Source organism: Podarcis filfolensis, assembly GCF_964270895.1.
Source record: "Podarcis filfolensis genome assembly, chromosome: 1".
NCBI lineage: Eukaryota > Metazoa > Chordata > Lepidosauria > Squamata > Lacertidae > Podarcis > Podarcis filfolensis.
In genome coordinates this window covers 112,630,766-112,653,098 of record NC_139604.1, presented here as the reverse complement: position 1 = coordinate 112,653,098, position 22,333 = coordinate 112,630,766, and the positions used below count along the sequence as shown (strand labels likewise).

Genomic DNA, 22,333 nt, shown 5'->3' with positions numbered 1-22,333 from the left:
GCTGGTGGGATTTTTAAAAAAAGAAATAATAAAATAATAGATTTTTTTGTACAATGGATTTATCTAAGTTGTCTTAAAAGATACTTGCGCTAGAGGCCATGTGGCAATGAATTAGGTAAGTTAATTGCCTGCTGTGTTGAAGAAGTGCTTCTTTTGTTTGACTCAAACCGGCTGACAGTCAATTTATGCGTGCAACTCGGATTCTAGTGTTTTGGGAGAAGGGATTTATCTGTGTTCACTTTCTCTGTACTGATCTTAATTTTGTTAACATCTATCATGCTCCCTCGTCCCGCTGCTGCTGCTGCCCTTAGTCGCTTTTCTAAGATACAAAAAACAAAAAATAAAAACCTAACAACTTTATTAATCTAACTTTATATGCAGGGGAAATCTCCATCCCTTCCTGATAATTACACTGAGCTTCGTGGATGGGGGAAGGCTGTTTTCTTTGCGTTTTTGGCAGCACTTTTGAACTATTTCAGTCTCTTTCCTATGTAGTTGCTAATGTTAAATGTATGCCCTTTGCGGGGAAAGGGCTAGGCTGGGAGAGACCCAGTTCTGAAGTCTTGGGGAGCCTCTACCAGTCAGGGCCATTACTTGTGAGCACATTTGTGCACAAATTACGGGCTGTTGTTTTCTTTAAAAAAAAATTGTCTGCAGAAGAAAACATTTTTAAACATTGTTTCATTAACCCACAGCTTTATTGAACATGTCTGGCATCCTAATTTTCCCTTGGCAACTTCCCTACAAATGTCGCCGAAGTAAAATGTGGTGGTGGAGAAGGAGGAGGAAATCAGAGACATCTGAAGGCAGCCCTATTTAGGGAAGCTTTTAATGTTTGATGTATTAGAGGATTTAAATATTTTTTTGGAAGCCGCCCAGAGTGGCTGGGGAAGCCCAGCCAGATGGGCGGGGTACAAATAAATTATTATTATTATTATTATTATTATTATTATTATTATTATTATTATTATAAATGCTTTCAAAGAAATCTTAACAGCACTCTCAGAAACAAGCTAAAAAGAGGGGGAAGCTTTAGTCAAAATGCTTAAGTGTTTGAACTAGATAGCTTGATTTGAAAATATATTTCTCCAAAGTTATACTGGATGTGTTGTAAGTAACCCAAGAGGGACTCAGGTGTTTTCGATCCTTTGCTCACGTCTTCTGAAAACTATTTTAAGAAAATGGCAACGGCTAGAACTCTGCTGCAGAACCAGAGAGTTCTGCTCTTTGCCACTATGCCAAGCAGTATATATAAATTTGTTCTTGAAGTAAGTCGTTTCTCTGACTTCAGCAGCTTCCCACTGATGGGACACAAACTCAAAACTAGTTAGTACTCCTGTTTGCTGTTCATGGGAAAAGAGGCATGGGCTCCTCCCAAATTTATATAGGCATGATTCCAGTAGCTTAGATCTTAGTGTGTCACCCAGCAAGATTGCTGTACAAATATGAAAATAGGAGAATTGCATGCTAACAATGGAAGGCAGTCTGTCATTGAAGCGGGGTGGAGGTGAGAAGATTTTAACTTGTTTATTTCTAATTAGTTTATATTTCTGGAAGAAGTTTCTGAGGATAATGAGAAATTGTTAACCCCAACATTAGTTTATTTTACAACGTAGTAAAAATATTATGAACCCTATCCATCCTGAGTTCAAACACTTTTAAATACTCAAAACAGGAGACTTTAAACGTGTTTGAACATTAGATGGATGGTGCCCTAAATGTCTTGGCATAAACACATTAAAATATTGAAATATATTTTAATTAGTCCAGTTACTTTTCTGTTTCTTCTCTTCCTTGACTTGCGAAGAATACTGCTAGCTGTTGCTAGGTAACACCTAATTGTGATATTAACTGCCAGCAGCTGTCAGAAGGAGTGGTAAATTCTTTTATCTTGTTAACAAAATTTACTAAAGCGATGGCAAGACATAAATATTCATTTTTAATTTCAAACTTTTATAATGCTGCAATGTAGACTAGGCTGTGACTAGGTTTTATATATTAGTAATTCTTTGTAGAACTTCTGGCTAAAGAAAACAGTCTCTAATTCTGCTTCTACCTCGTTCCTGCCCTGAACGTTAGCAGATCCTTGTATTGTATGTTGTTGAAGGCTGTTTTCGGATTGCCAAGTGATTATTTATAAACATAGATATGAACATTAGTAAGACCTGTTGGCGTTCACAAGTGTAGATGGATTCCTGATTGCAAATCCTTCTCTCCCGCTTTGATGACTAGCTGTGAGGACTAAGCTTTCAATTCCTGCCAGTCATAAAGTATTGGGCTTGGTTTATGTTGGAACAGTAGCTGCTGTTGGGCAAGATGCAAAGAGCCCCATGCGCACTCAGAAAGCAGATCTGCAATCAAGATGCTGACAGGCTGTAACTCAGAGGTAGAGCTTTGGCTTTGCATGTCTAAGGCCCCAGATTCTACCCCTGGTATCTCCAGGTGGGGCTACAAGGGTTCGCTGCCTGAAACCCTGGAAAGCAGCTACCAGTGGGAACTATATACTAAGCTTATTGGATTAGTGAAGTGACTTGGGTATGTAAGAGTGTGGCAGTTTCCCCATATTCTGGCTGCAGTACCTTTTCAAGAGACTGCAAAGGGAAGGGCTATAAAACGCCTGGTGTCAAACACAAGTGGCTTCCTTACCCAAGTCAGATAGCCTTCAGGGCTGGAGTTGGGTAGGTCAGCAACCAAACAATAAATCACCACAGACCAGTGAAGTTAACTCTTTATTCAAGGAAGCAAACCACAACTGGAGGTCTTGCCCCAATGAAGCATTTGCGAGGACAGAAGGCTCACTAGATCTCCTCCTCTCCAAGGTCTTTCTCATGCAGTCTCAGCCTGCATCTGCACGCAACCTCCCCTTGATCTGGCTGTTTCATTATACTCTTGTGTGTTCTAGGAGACCAGGGTGGAGGGGAGCTTGTCGCAGCAGGAGGGGGAGACTCCCTGGTTTCTTCCGCAGCCGGCCTCCCTGCCTCCTGGCCCTACTCCTCCCCAGCCCCACTTCTGCCTCGGTGTCAGAACTGTTCCCTGCTGCAACATCTTCCTGTTCACTAAACCCTGTCACTACTTCTGCTTCCGACGCCTCCTCCTCCTCCCTCTGACCACTCATCACCACCCCACCACCAATCCTCTGGCTCTGAGCCTTCGTCCCCAGGGGGTTCCCTGGCTGGTGCCTCCCACCGCTCTTCTGCATACAGCCAGTTCATGACACGGGCATGGTATTATCTGCATTGACTGTTGGTGGCTCTCCGGGTTTCAGGCAAGGGTCTTTCTCAGCCATATCTGGGGGTGTGGGGGTGGGAGAGACAAGGATTGTACCTTGGACCCTTTGCGTGCAAAGAATGTGCTCTTATCATTGAACTTTGGCCCCTTAAACCCCCTGCCAATATACAAAAAAACATACAAGATAATCTACAAGACTTCAGGTAATCGGAATGCCTTGGACTATGTATGTACTGGGGTTTTTTCCTCCCTTTTGGAGAAATACCTAAAGTTTGATTCCACTCTGAACCATTCCTCCTCCTCAAGCAGTAGTTAGCCCTGTTGAGGCATTCTGTCTCCCATGGATGGAAATGGAAACCCCAAAATGGTTGCTTTCCTAGCCTTGCCCAGTGCCATCTTGTGCTAGACCTTGTGACTCCTGTACGAACAACTATGAAGCATTGGGTGCTTTTCCAATGTGCAGGGAATTCAGAGAACTCTGGGTTAGCAGGGGTGGGGTTTAGGTTTCTTGGAAAGGGGTTGATTGTTCTTGGTGGCTCAGTTTCTCCCCCTCGTGACTCAGATAAAAACCTGTTTTGCATGAGTGCTGCCAATATAGTATTTACTTTTGTCATTTCCCTTGAATGCCCTCAGTTCACTGCCCCACCCCCTTAAATCACAAATAGATTTGTTGAGGTTTTGGCCAAGGTAGATATTCGTATTGCTGCTTTAAGAGTGAAAAAATCAGGAAGTATATGAAGTGCTTGTTGAGTTTTATGGTTTTACAACCTATTTAAGAGGTGAAAGCTGAAAATGACCATATGGTCACTAAAACCATTATTGGTTTTAACATGCATTGACTTTAATATGTCAATAATATGCCATCACTTGTAATGGATAGAAAATTTAACTTTTCAACTCTGCGGTGGGCCTGTGTATCTTGTGTGAGGTTTAAGAGGAACTTCATGAAGATGATGACATCATCAGGCCCCTTTTTTCAACACGGAAAACAGTTTGTGCTGTACTTGAAAGTTTTTGCTTCTCCTTGAGTAAATGCACATAATAACTGAAATTAAAACCTAATTTTAAGGAGAAATAGTGATGACTTGGATAAATGGAGGCTTACAAATAAGAGGCTTCTGTTCTCACATTATTAGCTTAGTATGTCACTTGAATGTTGCAAGGCAACTGCAGTGACTGAGTGTGTGCATGTGTGTAAAATCTTTCTTGTGTAGCTAGTTGTGGTCAGGCACTAATAGCCTTTTCCTCCTCTTCTTTTTTCTAAATTGAATTCATTTTCCTGGGAGGGAAATACCCACCCTTCTATATTTAGGTAGAAGATGCATCCCATTTAAGGGAATGTTTTTCAGTCTGTTTTGAAAGATCTTGATTCTAATGGATGCTTTCTTCTCTTTCCTTTCCTCCTTAAGCTTACCATTTCCAGGTTTATAAGCCTGTAGTAGACTGAAGGGAAGTCGGGACAGAACTCATTCATGAAGAATAAGGTTTCAATGGTTGCTAGCCGCAACGACTGTTCTGTTGGAGTCGGTGCCTCTGAAACCAGTCAGTGGGAAATGCAGTTGGAGAGAGTGCTGTTGAGCTTAGGATCTGCTTGTTGGCTTCCCACAGGAATCTGCGTGACAGCAGTGAGGACAGAATGCAACCCAAAGCGACATACAACAATAAATAAAATAGCACACATTATTTGTTGTTGCTTTTAACAAACTAGGCAATATGTACTTTGGCTGAAATGGTGTGATAGAAAGGATTTGGCATCTGAATATAGATGCAGGGCATATTTGCATGCAGAATACAGTGTTTGACATGTGCAAGGCAGTTATGTTGGCTATTGTGGCGGGGGGGGGGTGTCTCAGCTGTTGCTTGTAGAAGCAGCTAATCCTCTCTAATACACCTGCTATGACTATAATTAAAACCTGCCCAGCAGTGGGTATGAAGACGTGTGAAGGTTGGGCTGAATCATCAATCTAAAGGTTGTGCAAATTGGCGGTAATGTGATGATCGTTCCGTAAGAAGATGATGACTGTTTGTGCCTCCATCTATTTCCTTAGCTGCAATTTATTCTATCTATTAAGACAGAGCAGAGCAGGGATGTGGCATATTGTAAACCTTGCCTGATTCAACTTTCAGACGTCCTCGTGTCAATGAAGTTAAGAAAATAACTGGACATAGTTCCATTTATCTATTGGATCAAATGTCTTTGGTTAGTTGATTTAGTGCTGATAGTGTGCCGCGAACCTGAAATTAAGCTGCGAGTCTCTGCATATCAAGAGTTGTTTCCTAGCTACAGTGATGCCATTGATGATTAGATAGGCCGCTCTCAAGTTGGCCCCAAATCTCACAGCATTGTGGGTGTGTGGGTGTGTTTTGCCTTTAAGCATTGCGTGATGAAATGGCTTCAGGCTTTAACCAAGAGCATCTAATATAGCTTTGAAAAACCCTTTTTCTAAGCTGAAGAGGGAGATAATGTCTTTCTCCAATTCTGATACCCCAAAGCCTTTGAATTGGAGAAAATTGTTAACCTTTGTAGAACATCATGCGATTTGACCTGTGTACATACACATTTATAGACGTGATCCATCAACACACACACATAGTTGTTGACAGATTTCATAGGCAGAATGCCTGTGCACAAACATGTTGATATATACACGTGCAAACTTCAAAATTCACACCGCCACCTGTGAAGCCCAACTTCCAGAAGATTGCACCCAGAAAGACCCACCTTTGCCACTATAAGAAGTTGTCCTCTAGGTTGCAATAAAACAGCATCTGGTTCAGGGTTGGTTTATGCAAGCAACAGATGCTGCCTTTGGTTTATACTTTTTAAAATGGGAAGTGAGATCTGGCTTATAGAGTGTGAGTGTGTAAAGCATTTTTGCATTTCAGAAGTAAGCTTAATGTATGTTTTGCCAGGCTATGAATTTATTATGTTTTTTTTTTAAATTGTGCGTGGGAGAAATATTTTTGTTTCTAGATTTCTCTTCCCTCCCTTCTTAAAAGTGTGTGGGCCGACATTGGGCTGAGTTTCTTCTTGTGAATAGAATGTGATAGTTAAATAATTATTTTTTTTAATGAAGAGCTAAGCCCTACTCTTTAAAAACAAAATGCTGTGTTCTTACCACAGCGAAACAGATGCCACGCTTTAAAAAAAAGGAAGAAGAAGGTATAATTATGCCAACTGCGAAATCACAGAAAGATTTTCTTTACACTTCTTTTTTTATTGCCTTCAGCACATCAGGTCCACCTATTTGGCCAGGAAGCACCTTTTTCAAGCGAAATGGAGCCCTTCTGCAAGGTAGGTCATATATTCCATTTTTCTTCCCTTGACATCTTCCCTTCTCCCTCCCCATCATTAATTCTCTTGAGAATTATCATGATTTTCACAAGCTTTCTGGAAAGAAGCTGTGGTGGACTCGTGTGTGTGTGTGTGTGTGTGTGTACACACCACAGATATATAAATATATATATTTCTCTGTGCTTACCTTTATAACATGCAAAACATTTATTGGAAAAGGTTACAGTGTGTTGTGAAGGTGGCTCTCTTCTTCCTTCCCTCTCCCCTCCCCTTCATGTACATCATTGATTTTGTTATCTCCCATTTCTAGCAAAGTCAACAGAGTTTATGCAGGACATGTTCCAGTAACTTTCAATTGTGTTGATAAAGATAATAACTTTGCTCCTTATTGCGCCTGTGCAAAAATAACTTGCAGCAATTGTCTGCCAGCTCTACAGCAGCAGAAGGTGATTGATATAAAGGCACAAAGTCTTTCGTTTTTGAAATTTTGTTATATTCCGACCGTTTCCCCTATTCAGTACTGGAGAGATGTGTATATCTGTGAGGCTTCTTTTTTCCATTCAGAATAATCTTAACTAGTACATTATGCATTTGTAACTTGGAAATTGGATCTGATGCAACTTGGAGCATCACTTTCATGCTTGTGTGTGTGTGCGTGTGCCACATTCTGAATCATAATTGTAATCCGATCTAGACTCGGGTTATCTTTTGGGTATAGTTTTATCAGCTGTACTTCCAGGCTGCTATTCTGTGAAATTTGATTGCACATATCAATAGGAGATCTGCCTATCTTTCCATAACTCTTGGGAGGCAGTAATCAGAACACGTAACCAAAATCTGGCAGCCAACTATGGCTACTGCTTCATTTGCATTTAGAAAAGACAGGGAGGCTAATTTTCTAGATTAATGGAGGTACTTGTCTTTCGTGTTTTTCCATGGTTTGCATTTGCTGAAAATGTCTGTAAATATCAGGTTGTAGTGATAGATTACATCGTACTTTATGGAGATGATGATGCTTAAATGAATTTGATGCCAAATGAAAATTTGAAGGCCAGCCTATCTACCTGATGCAAGAGCAGCACTCAAAACAGGGAAACGGCCATGTTTTAAGCAAGCAATTATTATCTATACATAAGGCACAGTGATCACGGTTCTATAGCCAAAGTAAGATTACTATTTTGGCTTTACAGTGGTACCTCGGGTTACATAAGCTTCAGGTTACATGCGCTTCAGGTTACAGACTCCGCTAACCCAGAAATATTACCTCAGGTTAAGAACTTTACCTCAGGATGATACCAGAAATCATGTGGCGGCAGCAGGAGGCCCCACTAGCTAAAGTGGTGCTTCAGGTTAAGAACAGTTTCAGGTTAAGAACAGACTTCCGGAACGAATTAAGTACTTAACCCGAGGTACCATGGTATAGCCTTGGAATGTGTGGACACAAAGTCTGGGGGACTCATTATCCACAGTTTCAGCTGTATTTTCCCCTTTAAGCTATTTATATATTGCAGTTCATCCAAAAATACCACCGTGCTTCACAAATTTTAAAAAAGCACCTAACGAAAACACCACTAAAATAATGCAAAACCATGCAAAATAAAACCCAAACAGCCGAACAATGAAGCAGCAGCAGCACATACCAAAAATAGCACAGTTGTCTAGCAATAGCTGGCCAGCATACGGCCAAGCTGACTGCTTTTGAATCCCATGTTACAATCTGTGGCTGGGAAAGTTTTGCTTTGATATTTTCCCTCTTCTAGTCCATAGAACAGACTGCCCTGAAAACACATTCAGATTTCTTGTGTGTGCCATATTACAGACTGGTTTACAAATGGCTCTCTCCTCTTGTTCTCTCCACCCCCACCCCAGCTCACCCTTCCACACCAAATTGTAAGAACTTAATATTGTGGATTAGGAGGAAATGGAAGGTGAAGCAGAGTTTGGATGCTCAATGAAATGGGTAGGTTTGAGCAGCTAGCTAGGTTGAAATTCAATAACCACTGTAGAATCCTGGGAATATGAATGTGTTAAATTAAGTACCAGGCAAGTTTTCGTCATTTAGAGGAATAAGCACATCTGGGCTTTTATTAGTTTAGAATTCTAGTTCATTTGGACTAGGCTAGAGTGCGGTATCTAAAGAAGGCTGAATTTTAGCAACTGTGCCTTCCACCATCCATCATGTGGCACGTGCAGGAACAGCTGCCTAACCCAAAATTCTCACCTTGGGACAGCAATAAGGGCATAAAGCCTTATTTTATAAATGAAGGCATAAAACCATTGTCTTGGCAGACATCTTGACAATCTTATTTTCAGCTGTGTGCCAAAAAACTATTTTATATATTAATGATGATGGCAGTGTTCAAATGCCTCCTGTGAAAAATGCTACTCTGTGAAATTCTTAGCAGTCTTTCCAGCTTCAAGTAACAATAAGACCTCGAGTCATAAGACCTCGAGGGCAATACTTATAAATAAAACAAATCATTCTTTGAAAAGTGTACAGCTTCTCCCACACCAATAATTCTTTTTTCTAGGGATTGTGGATGAAACAACCCAAATTTGTATATATATGTATGTGTGTGTATATATTTAATTTTAATATTTATTCATTTATATTGTCTTTATTTTTTTACTTCTTTATTATTTTATGTTACTGAATTACATGTTATTGCATTTATTTATTTATTTATTTATTTATTTATATACAATCTTATTTGAGCTCAGTCCTGCCTCACGGTAATTTGAGGGAGGTTCATAGTAGTGGCTGGTTATAACAAGCAGAGAGTCCTTGCTCATTCCAGCACGTGTGTGTGTGTGTGTGTTGAAAATACAGACTGGCAAATCAAAGCAATACAATCAGTCTTATATAGTCAGCAGCCTCAGGGTACTTCCCATTGAATACGATACATCCGTTTTTCCTAGGAATTATCCAGAATCATAAACACATGGTACACACAAACACACACAAAAAAGAAGGAACACTGTGAAAGATTTTGAAGTCCTACAAATAGATTCCCTTGGAATGTTCATATGGTCAGTAAAACACATTAACATTGCATGTATTCTCTCCTGTTGCATTACTGATGCTGCCATGCTTTTGCAGTCTTTTGGCAATATTTCAGACTTACAGTTCTGCATTTTCAGTTATTGATATAAAATAATTATTGGCTGAGCATTAAATAACCAACCAGTGACACCATCTTCCTTGTAAAGTTGCTGTTCAAAGCCCAAGTACACTTAATATACTGATGGAGTGATATTAAAAGAGAAATTTCCAGTGTCAGCTTCATGATTCAATATTTGGTGGATTAGTTCTGTTTTGGGTTACCATTGGAAGAGATGTCAGAGTTTTTGTTATCCATGTCCTTGCAATGAACCTAGATTTAAACATCTCAGAAAGCTTTACTAAGACTGCACTTCTTTTCACACTTGCCTGGGAATGAGCTACACTGAGCACAGTGGGATGTGAGCAAAGCTCTGGGTAAACATGGATAGGATTGCGTTTTCCATGCGTGTATGCATAAGTACATGGACTTTTGTACAGCTTGCAGTTGAATGGATGAGAGCTGTGCAGGGTGTTGAAGAGACTTGTTCCTTGTCCAATATGATTATGGTCAAGGTAGGCAGAACATAGTATCAGGAGAAGGGAAGAGTGGTGCAGCACAGCAAGAACCATAGATGGAACAAGACTCGGCTCGAACTAAGATTTGCTGGTGATTAGGACAGTTCGTTCCTGTGATAAAAATCTGCGTCTTGAGACTTTCTAACACCCGTATTCTTCTGCACATTTGGAACAGGATGAAAAGGTACAGAGGTGAACATTGAAGAAAATGTCAAGGAACGTAGAACTGGATCTGATCTGTAATACATCTAAAATAAATGTTAATAGGGCAGAGCATTTTTAATAGGTCAGTATTTTAAGTTCAGCAGTGAAGGTAGAGGTATTCTTGTTAGCACAGTTGTAGGTTTAAATATCAAAGGGATTGGCCATGGTACAATGGTCTCTTACTTAAAAATATTTCGCTTACCCATATTCGAATGCTAAGTTCTTACTACTAGATTGGCTGTTCATCCAGTGGCTCTAACAACATCTATTCAGGTAAGAAAACCACCAGATTCCTGTGGAGTGGCAGACTTTCACCAAGTCTATATTACAGTGAATGTTGGTCAAAACTAATGACTGGCTACTTGTGTTTATTTCACTGTGGCTTTAGGCAGAGTGGTTGCAATTGGAGGGATAACTTGAGCAGGCTGCACAGATCCTGTGGAAAGCTTTTGAAATAGAAATGTAATTATTTTCCTCTTGATTACAGTAATTGGATATTACATTGGTACATGGATGAGGTGGTGTTTGGTTTAAAGGGGCTTTTATTAGGTTTATTAGGTTTAAGTGATATTTTTGTGAGAAATCAAATATATGAATAGTAGTAGCATTGTGAAATACATTTGGTTGTAACCAATTTACGATCGCAGAAATTTAAAAAGGGTACCCATTTTTTAATAAAATAACCCCGTCTTGATACTGTTTCCTTAACACCAATATTGGTGTATTCCTTCCTCAGAGTGTATTTATTTATTGCTTGAGTTTTTCTCTTGCTTTCAGTATTTAGCATATACTACTCAAGCTACGTGTTGCTCAAAGGTAGGCCATCATCCATGTAAGCCAATAGCATCTAGATTTACAATGTATCCTAAAATCTTTATTCTCCTATAATTTTTGGTGATTGTTTTTTTTTAACAAGAAGTTCTTAGCTGACAGCAGTGTTTCTTTTTCTTTAGCTTTTTTGCTGATTTCTCCCATAGGTTGTCACCTAGCATTTTCTTCTCCGGTTTTCTCTATTAAAGTATAGTTTTGTTCCTTTGGTTATTTCTCTGTGCCAAAATATGTTTAAATTGTGTCTCTTTAGCAGATGCATATTAATTTAGTCTGTTAACTTTGAATCATTGATTTGCAAAACATGGTCAAGGAAGAGCATTACTGGATCTTCTCATGTACCATCCTAAATCTTCACATAAATTACTTTGGTTCCTTGGCATGATACAGACGATAACATAAATATGCTAACTCATCCCAATAATTGTTTTGCCATGACAGAAAATATGGCCTCCATGGTGGAACCTCAGTTTTGAATCTCCCTTTCTTTTGAAGATACAGCTGCCTCCTGCACTCACGATTTTTAGGCGACAACTGAGGACGCATCTTTCCCCCCACAGCCATTTGAAGGTGGATTATGAGTCTAGCATGGCTTTGGTTTGTGTCCGCTGCTGAATTATGGAATGGTTTTAAGGGTATATTAACTTGATTTTAAAGTTTGTTCTTTTCTGTTCGCTGCACTGCCATCCTCCAGGATGAAGGGTAGTCTTAAAATATAATAAAATATAGGAAATGTTGTATTGTGTTTTAACTATGGTCGTTAGTAAGATGGGGCAAAACGGAAGGGGTAGCTAGGGTGGGACAGACAGTTTTCAGCAGTAGGAAGCATAATGGGGATGCTGGGCCAGTATTTAAAATATCCTATCTGTTTTTCTGCCCTCCCTTGAGGAAGTGTGCAGTAATGTACATAGGGCTATTCCATTTTGTCTTCACAATTTCTCTTGTCGTAAGGTTAGATAAAATGGTTTGCCCAAGTGAGTTTCATGCCTCCTGAAAGTTGTTTGTGGTTGTGTTCACTTCGCTATCTGGTGGAGGGTAGGCGGTAGACTCTTCCCTGCCTGAGCTGTGCTCCGTGGAACTTTTGTGTTCCATGCCATCTTTTCAGCAGAGTTATTGAAGGTGTCCTGTTCCGCAGCAAAGAGTGGAATGATGGGAAATTCCCCACACAGTTAAATCCAGAGGACGCAGGTGTGGCCATGATGATGTGAGATGGGGATGATTTGTCTTACCAGAGGCAGGCTAAATTCACTGGAAAGAAAAAAGGTGACAGGCCAGAATATCAGTATGCCACAAATGCATGTTTATAGGTGTGCAAATATGATAGCTCTACAGTCAACACACCATCCTGATACCGTTTCTTGAGGCAGCCAGTGATGCTTCTGGCATTTACTGGGATTTTGGACAGTTAAGAACTAGCTGCATCTTCGGAGATCATAATATAGCTAGCTAAGCTGGCTACAAGGCAAAACATTCTTCACTAATTTCAAAACTCTGCCTGAGTTTGATTTGTGTGTCAGCTGACTACCGTAGCCACTTGTGAATGCCTCTGGGCAAAGTTTGCTGCCTTTGTTTACATTACCTTGACAACCGAGGGGAGTGGTTGGTACTTCAGGTCAGGTCAGGGTACACCATAAACGTTAGGTAGGGGTGTAGTTACCTTGAAGCCAGGGCTCCTGGATGAAGTGTTGAGCAGGAAAAGGAAAAGAAAAACACTAGCTTTGCTGAAATGCATGATGAAAAATAGTTTTGCTGATGACAACATTGTTCTTTGCAAGCCCTTGCCCAGCCTCTCTGATGTTGTAATCTAAAAAGGGCTGTGGGAAAGCAAATAAAAATTATATGCTTAGATCATGGGAAAGCATAAGGTAGAGCAACATCTATAGAAATCTGAAATAGGGTAATTAAATGGTTTGTTCACTGTGGCCACATCTGGTCTAAAAGAAGCAATATGTTTGTTTACTCCTTCTCCAAGCAGGTTCACTGGTGCTATCCATGTGTTTAAATCAGTGTGTGATTTATAATTGCATCCAAGGCATGTTCCTTTTTTATTTTTGGTGGCAGATAATTGATGCAGTTAAACAGGTAGTTGGGCTGCCTTATCTTTCGATTTTCCATCCTTAGCTGTGACCTGAAAAAAAAATGGCGACAGCGTTCAAGCACATGCAAGCCATGTGTTTGTAGTTCCTTTTTCCTCATTTCAGATGAGCTCAGAATATTTTTCTCCCAAGGTCTTTGTGCTTTGTATATGCTAAAGTCAGTGTGTTCTAAACTCTTGATAACTGGGGCTTTATTTATTTTTCCGTGGCTAAGACTGGGATGTGAGGGTGATCTGCCTGTGACGTTTGTCACCCCGTTGATCTCCAGGGTTGATTTGGCTAATTGACTGGCTAGGCAGGCATCCCCTTACTCCCTCACTACTCCATGTGCATCCCTCCCGAAGCTGCATACTCGGTGGAAGAGGACAACCATCCCAGATAGAAGGAGTGTACTGTTCTTTGGTCAAAGGTATAGGATAGCTAAGATTGGTGTCACATTTCACTCTTATCCTCTCCCCATCATTCCATGAGGTGGAGGGTGACTGTTTGAAATGGAAGAGCCCTTCTATACTTGTAAAAAAAAAAAAAATAGCTGTGCATTTTGAAACCTGGAAGATGTGTAGGGAGCCTCCAGCAGTAGAGCAGTTCACCAGTTTACACACACAAACCAGCTTGGGGTGGGTGGGAACTGGATTGACTACAGGGGATGGAGGTAATGGAATCACTTTAATTAATATATCACCATCTGAGGATCATTGCCAGACTCTCCCATATGGTAAGTTAACCTGGAACCTGCTTTCCTTAGGAGGGTCTGTAACCATTCCAACCTCCCCTTTGTTCTCAGATGCTCCTTGGATTTCCCCATAGTGACCAAGTTAGCACAGGCTTCAGCAGGGAATTTTGAAACCTTTGCACCCCAGCCTCGTGTGTCTGGAGGCTTTTTCCTGGAAGGCCTCTACATTCAAAGCCTTCTCCACATCAGATGCCACTTCTCGTGCGCACACGGCTTGGATGGGGCGGGACTGAGAGTTGTTGTGTGGTCTCATTGGCTGCATTGCTTAAAGGCATGACCCACGAGCCCATTGTAATATTGTTTTGCCTCTTCATGCACGTTAACACGTGAAGGTCTCTAAGGTGTGCAGGCTTTGTGATAGTTGCCTATAGGAAACCCCTTAAACAAGACCTGATTGAAACAGCATTCTCCCCACCTGTGATACCAAGCATCCGTCTACAGAGGCATACTGCGCTGTCACCTCTATTTCTAAACATTTATTCTGGCATAGTGATGATCGAAACATATCACGATTTGCAGCGATTTACTAGTGCTGTAGTCTGTAGGCCTGATCCAATGCAAGTTACAGCATTTGGGGTGTTTAGTGTCTTTATGAAACTTCTCTTAAGCAAGCAGTGCAACAGTATTGTATGTGTGTTTTTTAATGGACGTACAGAAAAGTTGTACTTGCGTGCTCAACCTTGGGCAGAAATGCAAAAAATGTAGTGTATCCCATCAGTAGTGTGTCTAGACAACCTGCTTATTAAGCATTCATTTTGATTTGTTTGCAGGAAGGAAATAAGACATTGCATCAAAGGAAGTGTTACCCAACAGTTTCCAGTGCATTTTCCTGTCACTTATCCTTACTGCAAAAAATCCAATATTTTGGAGAAGTAGATTTCTTGAGAAAGAGCTCCCAGCCAGCGATAATTGTGCAACCTGAGTGTGCTGGTATATGACTGCATCCCACCAAAAAATAGCACCAGTCTGGAAGCACCCCAGGTGTAAAGAACACATGTTTGTAGAGAAAAGTGTGTGGCTTTTAAATTACTTTGAAGTAGTAGCCAGGAAATGGCACACCGTAGCTTCTGAGTCGCCACCCTCTTTTCTTCTTCTTTGAAGGACACCTAAATCTGTGGCTTGGACCCTAATAAATTTTCCACCCCTTCCTACCCTTGCAGCTGTCATGGGGCCACTCTTGACCAATGTGAAATGACTAGGAGAGGATGCTGCCAGAGGGGGAAGTTGTCCGAAATTGGATGGTGCTACTCCTGGTTTTAGGGCAGTTTCCACCTTCCACAGCAGCTCCCCCATGGTCCCATTGCACAGGAGCTACCACACCCCAGTCCACTGAAGATATATTTTCATGGGTGCAGGTGGCCGGGGGGTAGAGAAGGGATCAGAAAACTGTCTTTCCATTCACCATAGTTCTTGTGCATGCCCTGGTGGATTACGCATGTAGAGTATACTTGAGTGTGTCCACCAGACTGCCAGAGGTAAAGGGAGGCCTTAATTACAGATAGATTCACTAACCATTACTTGGTTTTAGTTCATGTAGTTGAAGTGCTGTAAGTGATTTATTCCTATCAAACAACCACCACCACAACCAACACCACTGAAAGATTTTCAGAGCTCTTATCTCTTGCACCAAATAATAAAGGTGAGGAGGTTAGTTTAACAAATGCCCTCTTTAATATCTGCATCTGAAGCTAACGCAGCTTTCCTGCACCACAATTTGTTCATGGTAGACATCAGTAGAAGATAAGATCGGTGGCAGCTGCGGTAGCATAGTGGCTGAAAAACGGAGCCATAAATCTTGAAGTCTCTGGTTTGAGTCTCGCCTCTGCCACAAATTCAGTAGGTAGCCGTAGGCTGGTCATGCTCTCTCAGTTATGGGAGGTAATAATACTGTCTTGCCTTGCAGTGTTGCTGCAGCAATTGCAACCTGATAAAGCTGGTGAACCTCTTTGAACAGTCTTTGCAATATGCATTTAATGAACAGAATCAAAATTGGAAAGGATGCCCAAGGAAATTTAGTGCAACCCCTTGTTGTTGTTGTTGTTCGTATTATTATACTATTATTATGATCTGAAAGCATATGGAGCCACCACTTGGCTGAAGCTAAGCAGGTCTGGGTCTGGTTGGTGCGTGGATAGGTTCCATGGTGGAAGGAAGATGGGACATAAATGTAAGAATTAAAGTAAAAAAAAAATGTTCACCTGAAGTTAAATAGCAGACTTGTGCCAGAGGGAAGATGCCACTCAAGTCATGGGGCCAAAATAATTCCAGCAAGGTTCAGTTCAGATCCTTTATGGTGATAGTTGTGTTTGTTACACTAGTTTCCATGAGACTTGGCATCACCACGCTCCTCCTCCAAAGAACTTGCCATTTTACCTGTAACTGTTACAGTATGTAATTATAGAGTTCTAAGACAGTATTTTAGAAACTTTGCTGCTGTAGCGAGGAATTTATTTTACACTGACAACATCCAGTTGCTCTTGGTGATTATCTCTCTTTCTTTTCTCAGCAAAGACAACATCCAAACAGGGATTGCTGTTGTGTTTGTTACCATTAAGATATTAATATATTGCATTGATCAGCCTGGACTATGTATAAAGTTGAGTGTCAAATTTGCTCTCAAATGAAAGCCTGCTGCTTACTTTATTTCTACCCTGTAGGGTGCTGCTTTGACATTTTGTGATGGCTGGATTTTAGAACACCTTTTGGGTTCCAAGCTGAAACTGATACAACTGGCACATTCCAGTAAACCATATTTTTACTATGAGCATGCCTGAGAGGGCTCTTTGTCTCATCCCTCATTAGCGTTATGTCTGAACCAGGGATCTTGATTAGTTTTGTTCCTTTAAAGCCACAATCAGTAAATTTAGAATAAATATTGGCTGGCAGAGAGAAGTGAACTAACTCTGATGTCCAAACACACCAAGTGGCAATATTTGCATGTAACACCATGCCATGGTTTAGCACGGGCATCCCCAACCTTCGGCTCTCCAGATGTTTTGGACTACAATTCCCATCATCTCTGGCCACTGGTCCTGTTAGCAAGGGATCATGGGAGTTGTAGGCGAAAACATCTGGAGGGCCACAGGTTGGGGATGCCTGGTTTAGCAGGAACGTGCTGTCTTCCAGGGAGGAGATCACAGCTGTGTGAATTAATCTGTCATCTGAACCTGGGGGTCGTGGTTAAGTTCTCTTCTCCCTAAGTTAGATTTGTAACTAAAGTTTGTTCTTGGCTTAGCTTCCATGCAGTGCTGAGTTATAAGGACCAAGGATGAGCAGAACAAGTGTGAGCTCCTCCTTGGGAGTCAGCACATTTGTGTAGTCTCAGTAAGCCATAATTTGTCTTACCAGGACATGTGAACCAGACCAATGTATGTAATCTTAAGAGTGCAGTCTTCTGTTAAGAGTGCAGTCCTTTTTTCTTTTTACAACTTGTATATATATTGAAAGGCATATGATACGGTTGTGGGTTGTTGTTTTTTTAAGTGGATGTGCATCAAGTGCATCTAAAATTTAGAAAATATGGATGTATTGAATCCTACACTGTTCTAGGCCTGTTTCATATGATTAGAGTTAAGTTTGTGACAACTGATGCAGAAATTCAGTTCAGTGCAGAAAATGGTAGCATAAATAGATTGTCCTTATTTGCAAATAATACTCTATTGATGTATACACCCTTTTAATAATAGCACAACAGTGGGAGAGGTTTTGTACACCAAAATTAGAAGTTATCAAGACACCACAATTATCTCTTTGGTGTGCAATAGAACCCTTTTCCCAACCACATCTTTCACCAAGATCTATCTGCTATATTAGAAACATGACTCCCACCTTATATTAGGGATGCAGAATCTGTAGTCTAGATGATGTTTGACTGTCACTCCAGCATCCCTGACCAGTAGCCTTACTGGCTGCGGTTGGTGGCAGCTGCATTCCCACAGCATATGGAGAACTGCTGGTTCCCCATTCCCACCTCATTGTGCTTATGGTGTTGAACAGTTGCTGTATGAAGTGGGGTGGGGGAGAAAGACAAGTGAGCGACTTGGGGTGAAATGGGCCTCAAAGTATGTGCTGGCAGTGGGAGAAAGAGCTGCAACTGGCCCTTCATTCCACCTTCCCTTCCAAGAATGACTCCATTAGGACATAATAATAAACGATGGAAGCCTAGGCTGACCTTGGGTTTACACTCTTCTCCTCCCCCTTTTCTCCTCCGAGATTGATAATTTCTGTCAGGTGGCCAAAGTATTTTAGGAATATAGTCAATAAAGTCAGTTCACAGTAGAATCTGGGATCTTGCCATACTGGAACATTAAACCCTCTTTCATGCAGCTGCATAAATTCAGCCCAGGGTTTCCCTTTGCAAGGCAAACAGGAGTGTTAACATCTACTGGATTTGCTGGCGTTTTTATTTATCTAACAAATGGGAACAAGCTTTGGGAATTCTGCCTTGCATGTTATGTAATGATGAGGGGGGTTTAGGATGGGTATGACGTCAACTGCCTGATCCTTATCTAATAAACTGATCATTAAATACAGTCCAACAATTAACTTTTGAGCTGGACACTAAGAGTAGCTTTGAAACCTTTTTAATTTAATTGCAACATCTGTCACAAGAACAGTCAGCTCTGTTCTTAATAATATGTGATTCATTTGCATATATTAACATTAGGATCATTGGCAATTCCCCCCCTCCCCCTCCCCGCTCCACAGCATCACTTACTAATAAATGAACTTTGCTACTGTTTTTTTGTTTTAAACTTTTCTCCCTTCCTTTATCCTCCCCCCCCACACACACACACACCTTGGCCTTCCACGTTGTCACTGTAAATAGATTGCTGATGACCTGGCTGGAAGGTTGAAGCTGCCTATGTCAGAGTGACCTGGCTTTTGAACAGCAGCAGGAGATAAAATAGGTGTATACTAAGGTTTTGGGGACTTCGGTCACCCTTTTGAAAAGAATGCAAAGTTATGTTTTCGTCATAATCACACCAAGGTTAATATTTGTGAATGGCACCAGAAACTATTGCCAGCTTTAAAGCTAAGCAAAGAAAATTGCCCAGTGACAGATAAAAGATTGAATACAGAATTTACTTTGTGTTACTTCCCTGCACCTAAAATGCAGCCTGGAATTACATTGTCCGAATTGTATCACTTATATCTAAAAGCACAGGGTTTTATAAACCGCAGAAAAGACTGGTTGCCTTTGGATGAGTGGAGTGTGGTGTAAATAAATATAGGGACAGTATTTATTACTTAACTTTTCTATCCCAGTATTCTGTACTAGGTGCAGAAGGAGGCCAACAACAAAATCTAAATTAAAATATAATAAAGACAGACATACCATAAATATAGCCAGAACAAAGAAAAACATTAGCCAATTAAACTAAAACCAACAGTTTAACCATTGTTACTCCAGCCAGCCAAAAGTGTGCCTCAACTTACCTATTTTGGGAAGGCCTTCGGAGAGGGTGGAGACTGGTCTCCCCTAGATTATGCAGCTGCTGAGAAACCTTTTCCCAAATGGAAAGCCTTGGCTCAGTGGTAGACAATGCACTTTACATGCAGAAGGTCCCAGGTTCAGTCCTTGGCATCTTCAGGTGAGGAAGATCTCTTTCTGAAACCCAGGAAAGGTGTGTGAGAAAGAGCTGCATGGTAGGAACAGCGCTCTCTGTGGTTGTTTGGCCCAGATGTGTCTAGTCTTCAAATGCTGGCTAAGGGAACAGGATCTAGATTCAAAGCTCTGCAAGACTATTTGCATATTCTTGGCCTTCTAAAGTCTAACATCCACAGTGTGTGAACTCCTCTTTGTCCGACTCCCCATGGTGTGTGCCAGTTTTTACTGTGCTGAATCACATGCTGCAACTTCACCGTCCAAATGGTTCAGTGGGTATGATGCCCAGTGTTTTCTATATTCCAAGAGCTAATAACTTTTTTGGTGGATGTGCAAGGGAGGTTACAGTTCACTTTTCCCTTGTGGGGTTTTGCTTCCTGCAACAGCACATTGATGAACCAATAAAGACTAAATTTAAAGTCGAAGTGTAGTCTTTGTGAACAAAGTATGGATTTATTAAAGCATTGTTCTGTTCTGTTGCTGGTGCTTGGCTGATGCTGATTTCTCTGTTTGCAAACAGAGAGACATTCCCAAATTATTATTGACATCAGTGGAAATTGCACATTTGTTTAAAGTTCTGACAGTTTTATTGAAATTGTGAAAATCTTGGTTTGCCAGCAAAGAACAAAACCACCGATGGGATGTACTTAACTATCTTAATGTTCCTACCAAACAGTATTTAATGGATCACCTCTTTACATGATTATTGCAGCTGCTTTACTCTGAGCATGTCACGTAATATATATTTCTTTTAAATTAATGCAACTGCAAAAGAGAGGCTTTCTCTTATTTATAAGATTATATCTGGATGCAATGAAATCCACACACATTCAGAAATTTCAGGCTACCTTGTGAACTCTGTGCATGCACAGAATTAACACCAGGTGTTGTGAGTTACGATTTCTTTAAACTCAATTCCAGTGCTCGAATGCTGGTCTGCAGCAATAAAATGATGCACGTTTGGTGTGACTCTTCGTGGCTAATGAGCTTATTTGTGGCCTACTTGGTGGTGCAGAATGGAAACTGAGAATATACTTATTTCTCCCAATTTGTAGCTCACATTTCATCACACCACTGTGATGCCAGGACTATTGCCCAGACCTAATGACATTTTAATATGAGAGGCTGCATGTGATCCAGGGGAGGGCAGACTTCTACTTTGTGTAGAACCCCAAGCTCCTCCAGCTAGAACCAGGTACAAAACTTAGAATAGTTTTGTACAGGGATATGTTCTGTGTACCATAACTAAGATTAGTTTACTGTCCTTCCACATGCAAACCTAGTTACTGAAGCTTTTTCCATTTCATCTCTCTAATTAATTTAGGGGAGGGAGAGTCATTTCTATTTTTAAGCAGTTTGGAGTTGAAAATCCTTTCTGATCTACTGCAGATCACCCAGAGACCTGCCAGCATATCCTGATCAACCTCCTTCTCATTCTTGGTCTACTTCATGCATCCAACCAAAGCAGTCTGTTGCATATGAAAGCTTGCACTAACTAGTGCTTTGTATCTGTGGGTAAAACCTCAGCGCCTAGGACTTGCCGATCGCATGGTCGGCGGTTCGAATCCCCGCGGCGGGGTGCGCTCCCGTCGTTCGGTCCCAGCGCCTGCCAACCTAGCAGTTTGAAAGCATCCCCGGGTGCAAGTAGATAAATAGGGACCGCTTACCAGCGGGAAGGTAAACGGCGTTCCGTGTGCTGCGCTGGCTCGCCAGATGCAGCTTGTCACAATGGCCACGTGACCCGGAAGTGTCTCCGGACAGCGCTGGCTCCTGGCCTATAGAGTGAGATGAGCGCACAACCCTAGAGTCTGGCAAGACTGGCCCGTACGGGCAGGGGTACCTTTACCTTTACCTTTATACACAGAGGTGCCCAATGAAATACTTAAAGCAGGGGTCAGCAACCTTTTCCAGCCGTACGCCGGTCCTCCGTCCCTCAGACCATGTGGTGGGCCGGACTATATTTTGAAAAAATAAATAAAAATGAACGAATTCCTATGCCCCACAAATTACCCAGAGATGCATTTTAAATAAAAGGACACATTCTACTCATGTAAAAACACCAGGCAGGCCCCACAAATTACCCAGAGATGCATTTTAAATAAAAGGACACATTCTACTCATGTAAAAACACACTGATTCCCAGACCATCTGCGGGCTGGATTGAGAAGGCGACTGGGCCACATCCGGCCCATGGACCTTAGGTTGCCTACCCCTGACTTAAAGTAATGCCCAGAGTCCAGAGTTAGGTTTTGATTATAGCAGGAAACATCTGCTATACAAAGAAGCAAATTTGTCGACCAGTCAATATATGTCTCGAGGTGTTTTGTGCAACATAATATAAAAACAGCCAAGCATCTTTTGTGCTGGATTTTTCTCTTAATGTAATTTCCTTCAGTAAGAGAATAGAGAGCATGTTCTTGGGATCATTTTGCTTGGCAGCACACAGAGAAGAAGAGAAGGGCTTTTTTATTACTTCTCAGCTCCTTTGCACAAAGAAATATTGTTCTGTTTTTATTTTTTAAAAAAGCTCAGTTACAAATGCCTCCTGTCACAAGTCATAAGCGTTCTGCTGTTTTGATATGGGCTGTAGTTGATACTGCAGCTTTATGAAATTATAGTACCAGACTCAATGAGCAAAAACGCCGATCACTATAGGGCTTGTGCTTTTCTTTGTTTTTTTTATTAGATTACAGTTGTTTTCTTTGTGACGTGATTTTTCAAA

The 22,333-nt window shown here is 41.1% G+C and overlaps 1 protein-coding gene across 8 annotated transcripts in view; it reads left to right on the top strand.

Moving 5' to 3' along the window:
• FOXN3 (forkhead box N3) overlaps window positions 1–22,333 on the top strand; it is a 193,886-nt gene that overhangs the window by 114,794 nt on the left and 56,759 nt on the right. For all 8 annotated transcript variants that reach the window (XR_014548782.1, XM_083616370.1, XM_083616368.1 and 5 more), the window contains exon 4: window positions 6,459–6,523. Coding sequence is in view for 7 of the 8 variants with exons in the window: in XM_083616370.1 (XP_083472496.1) it covers window positions 6,459–6,523 (65 nt within the window). In the remaining variant the exon portion in view is untranslated. The remainder of the gene's footprint in view (window positions 1–6,458; window positions 6,524–22,333) is intronic.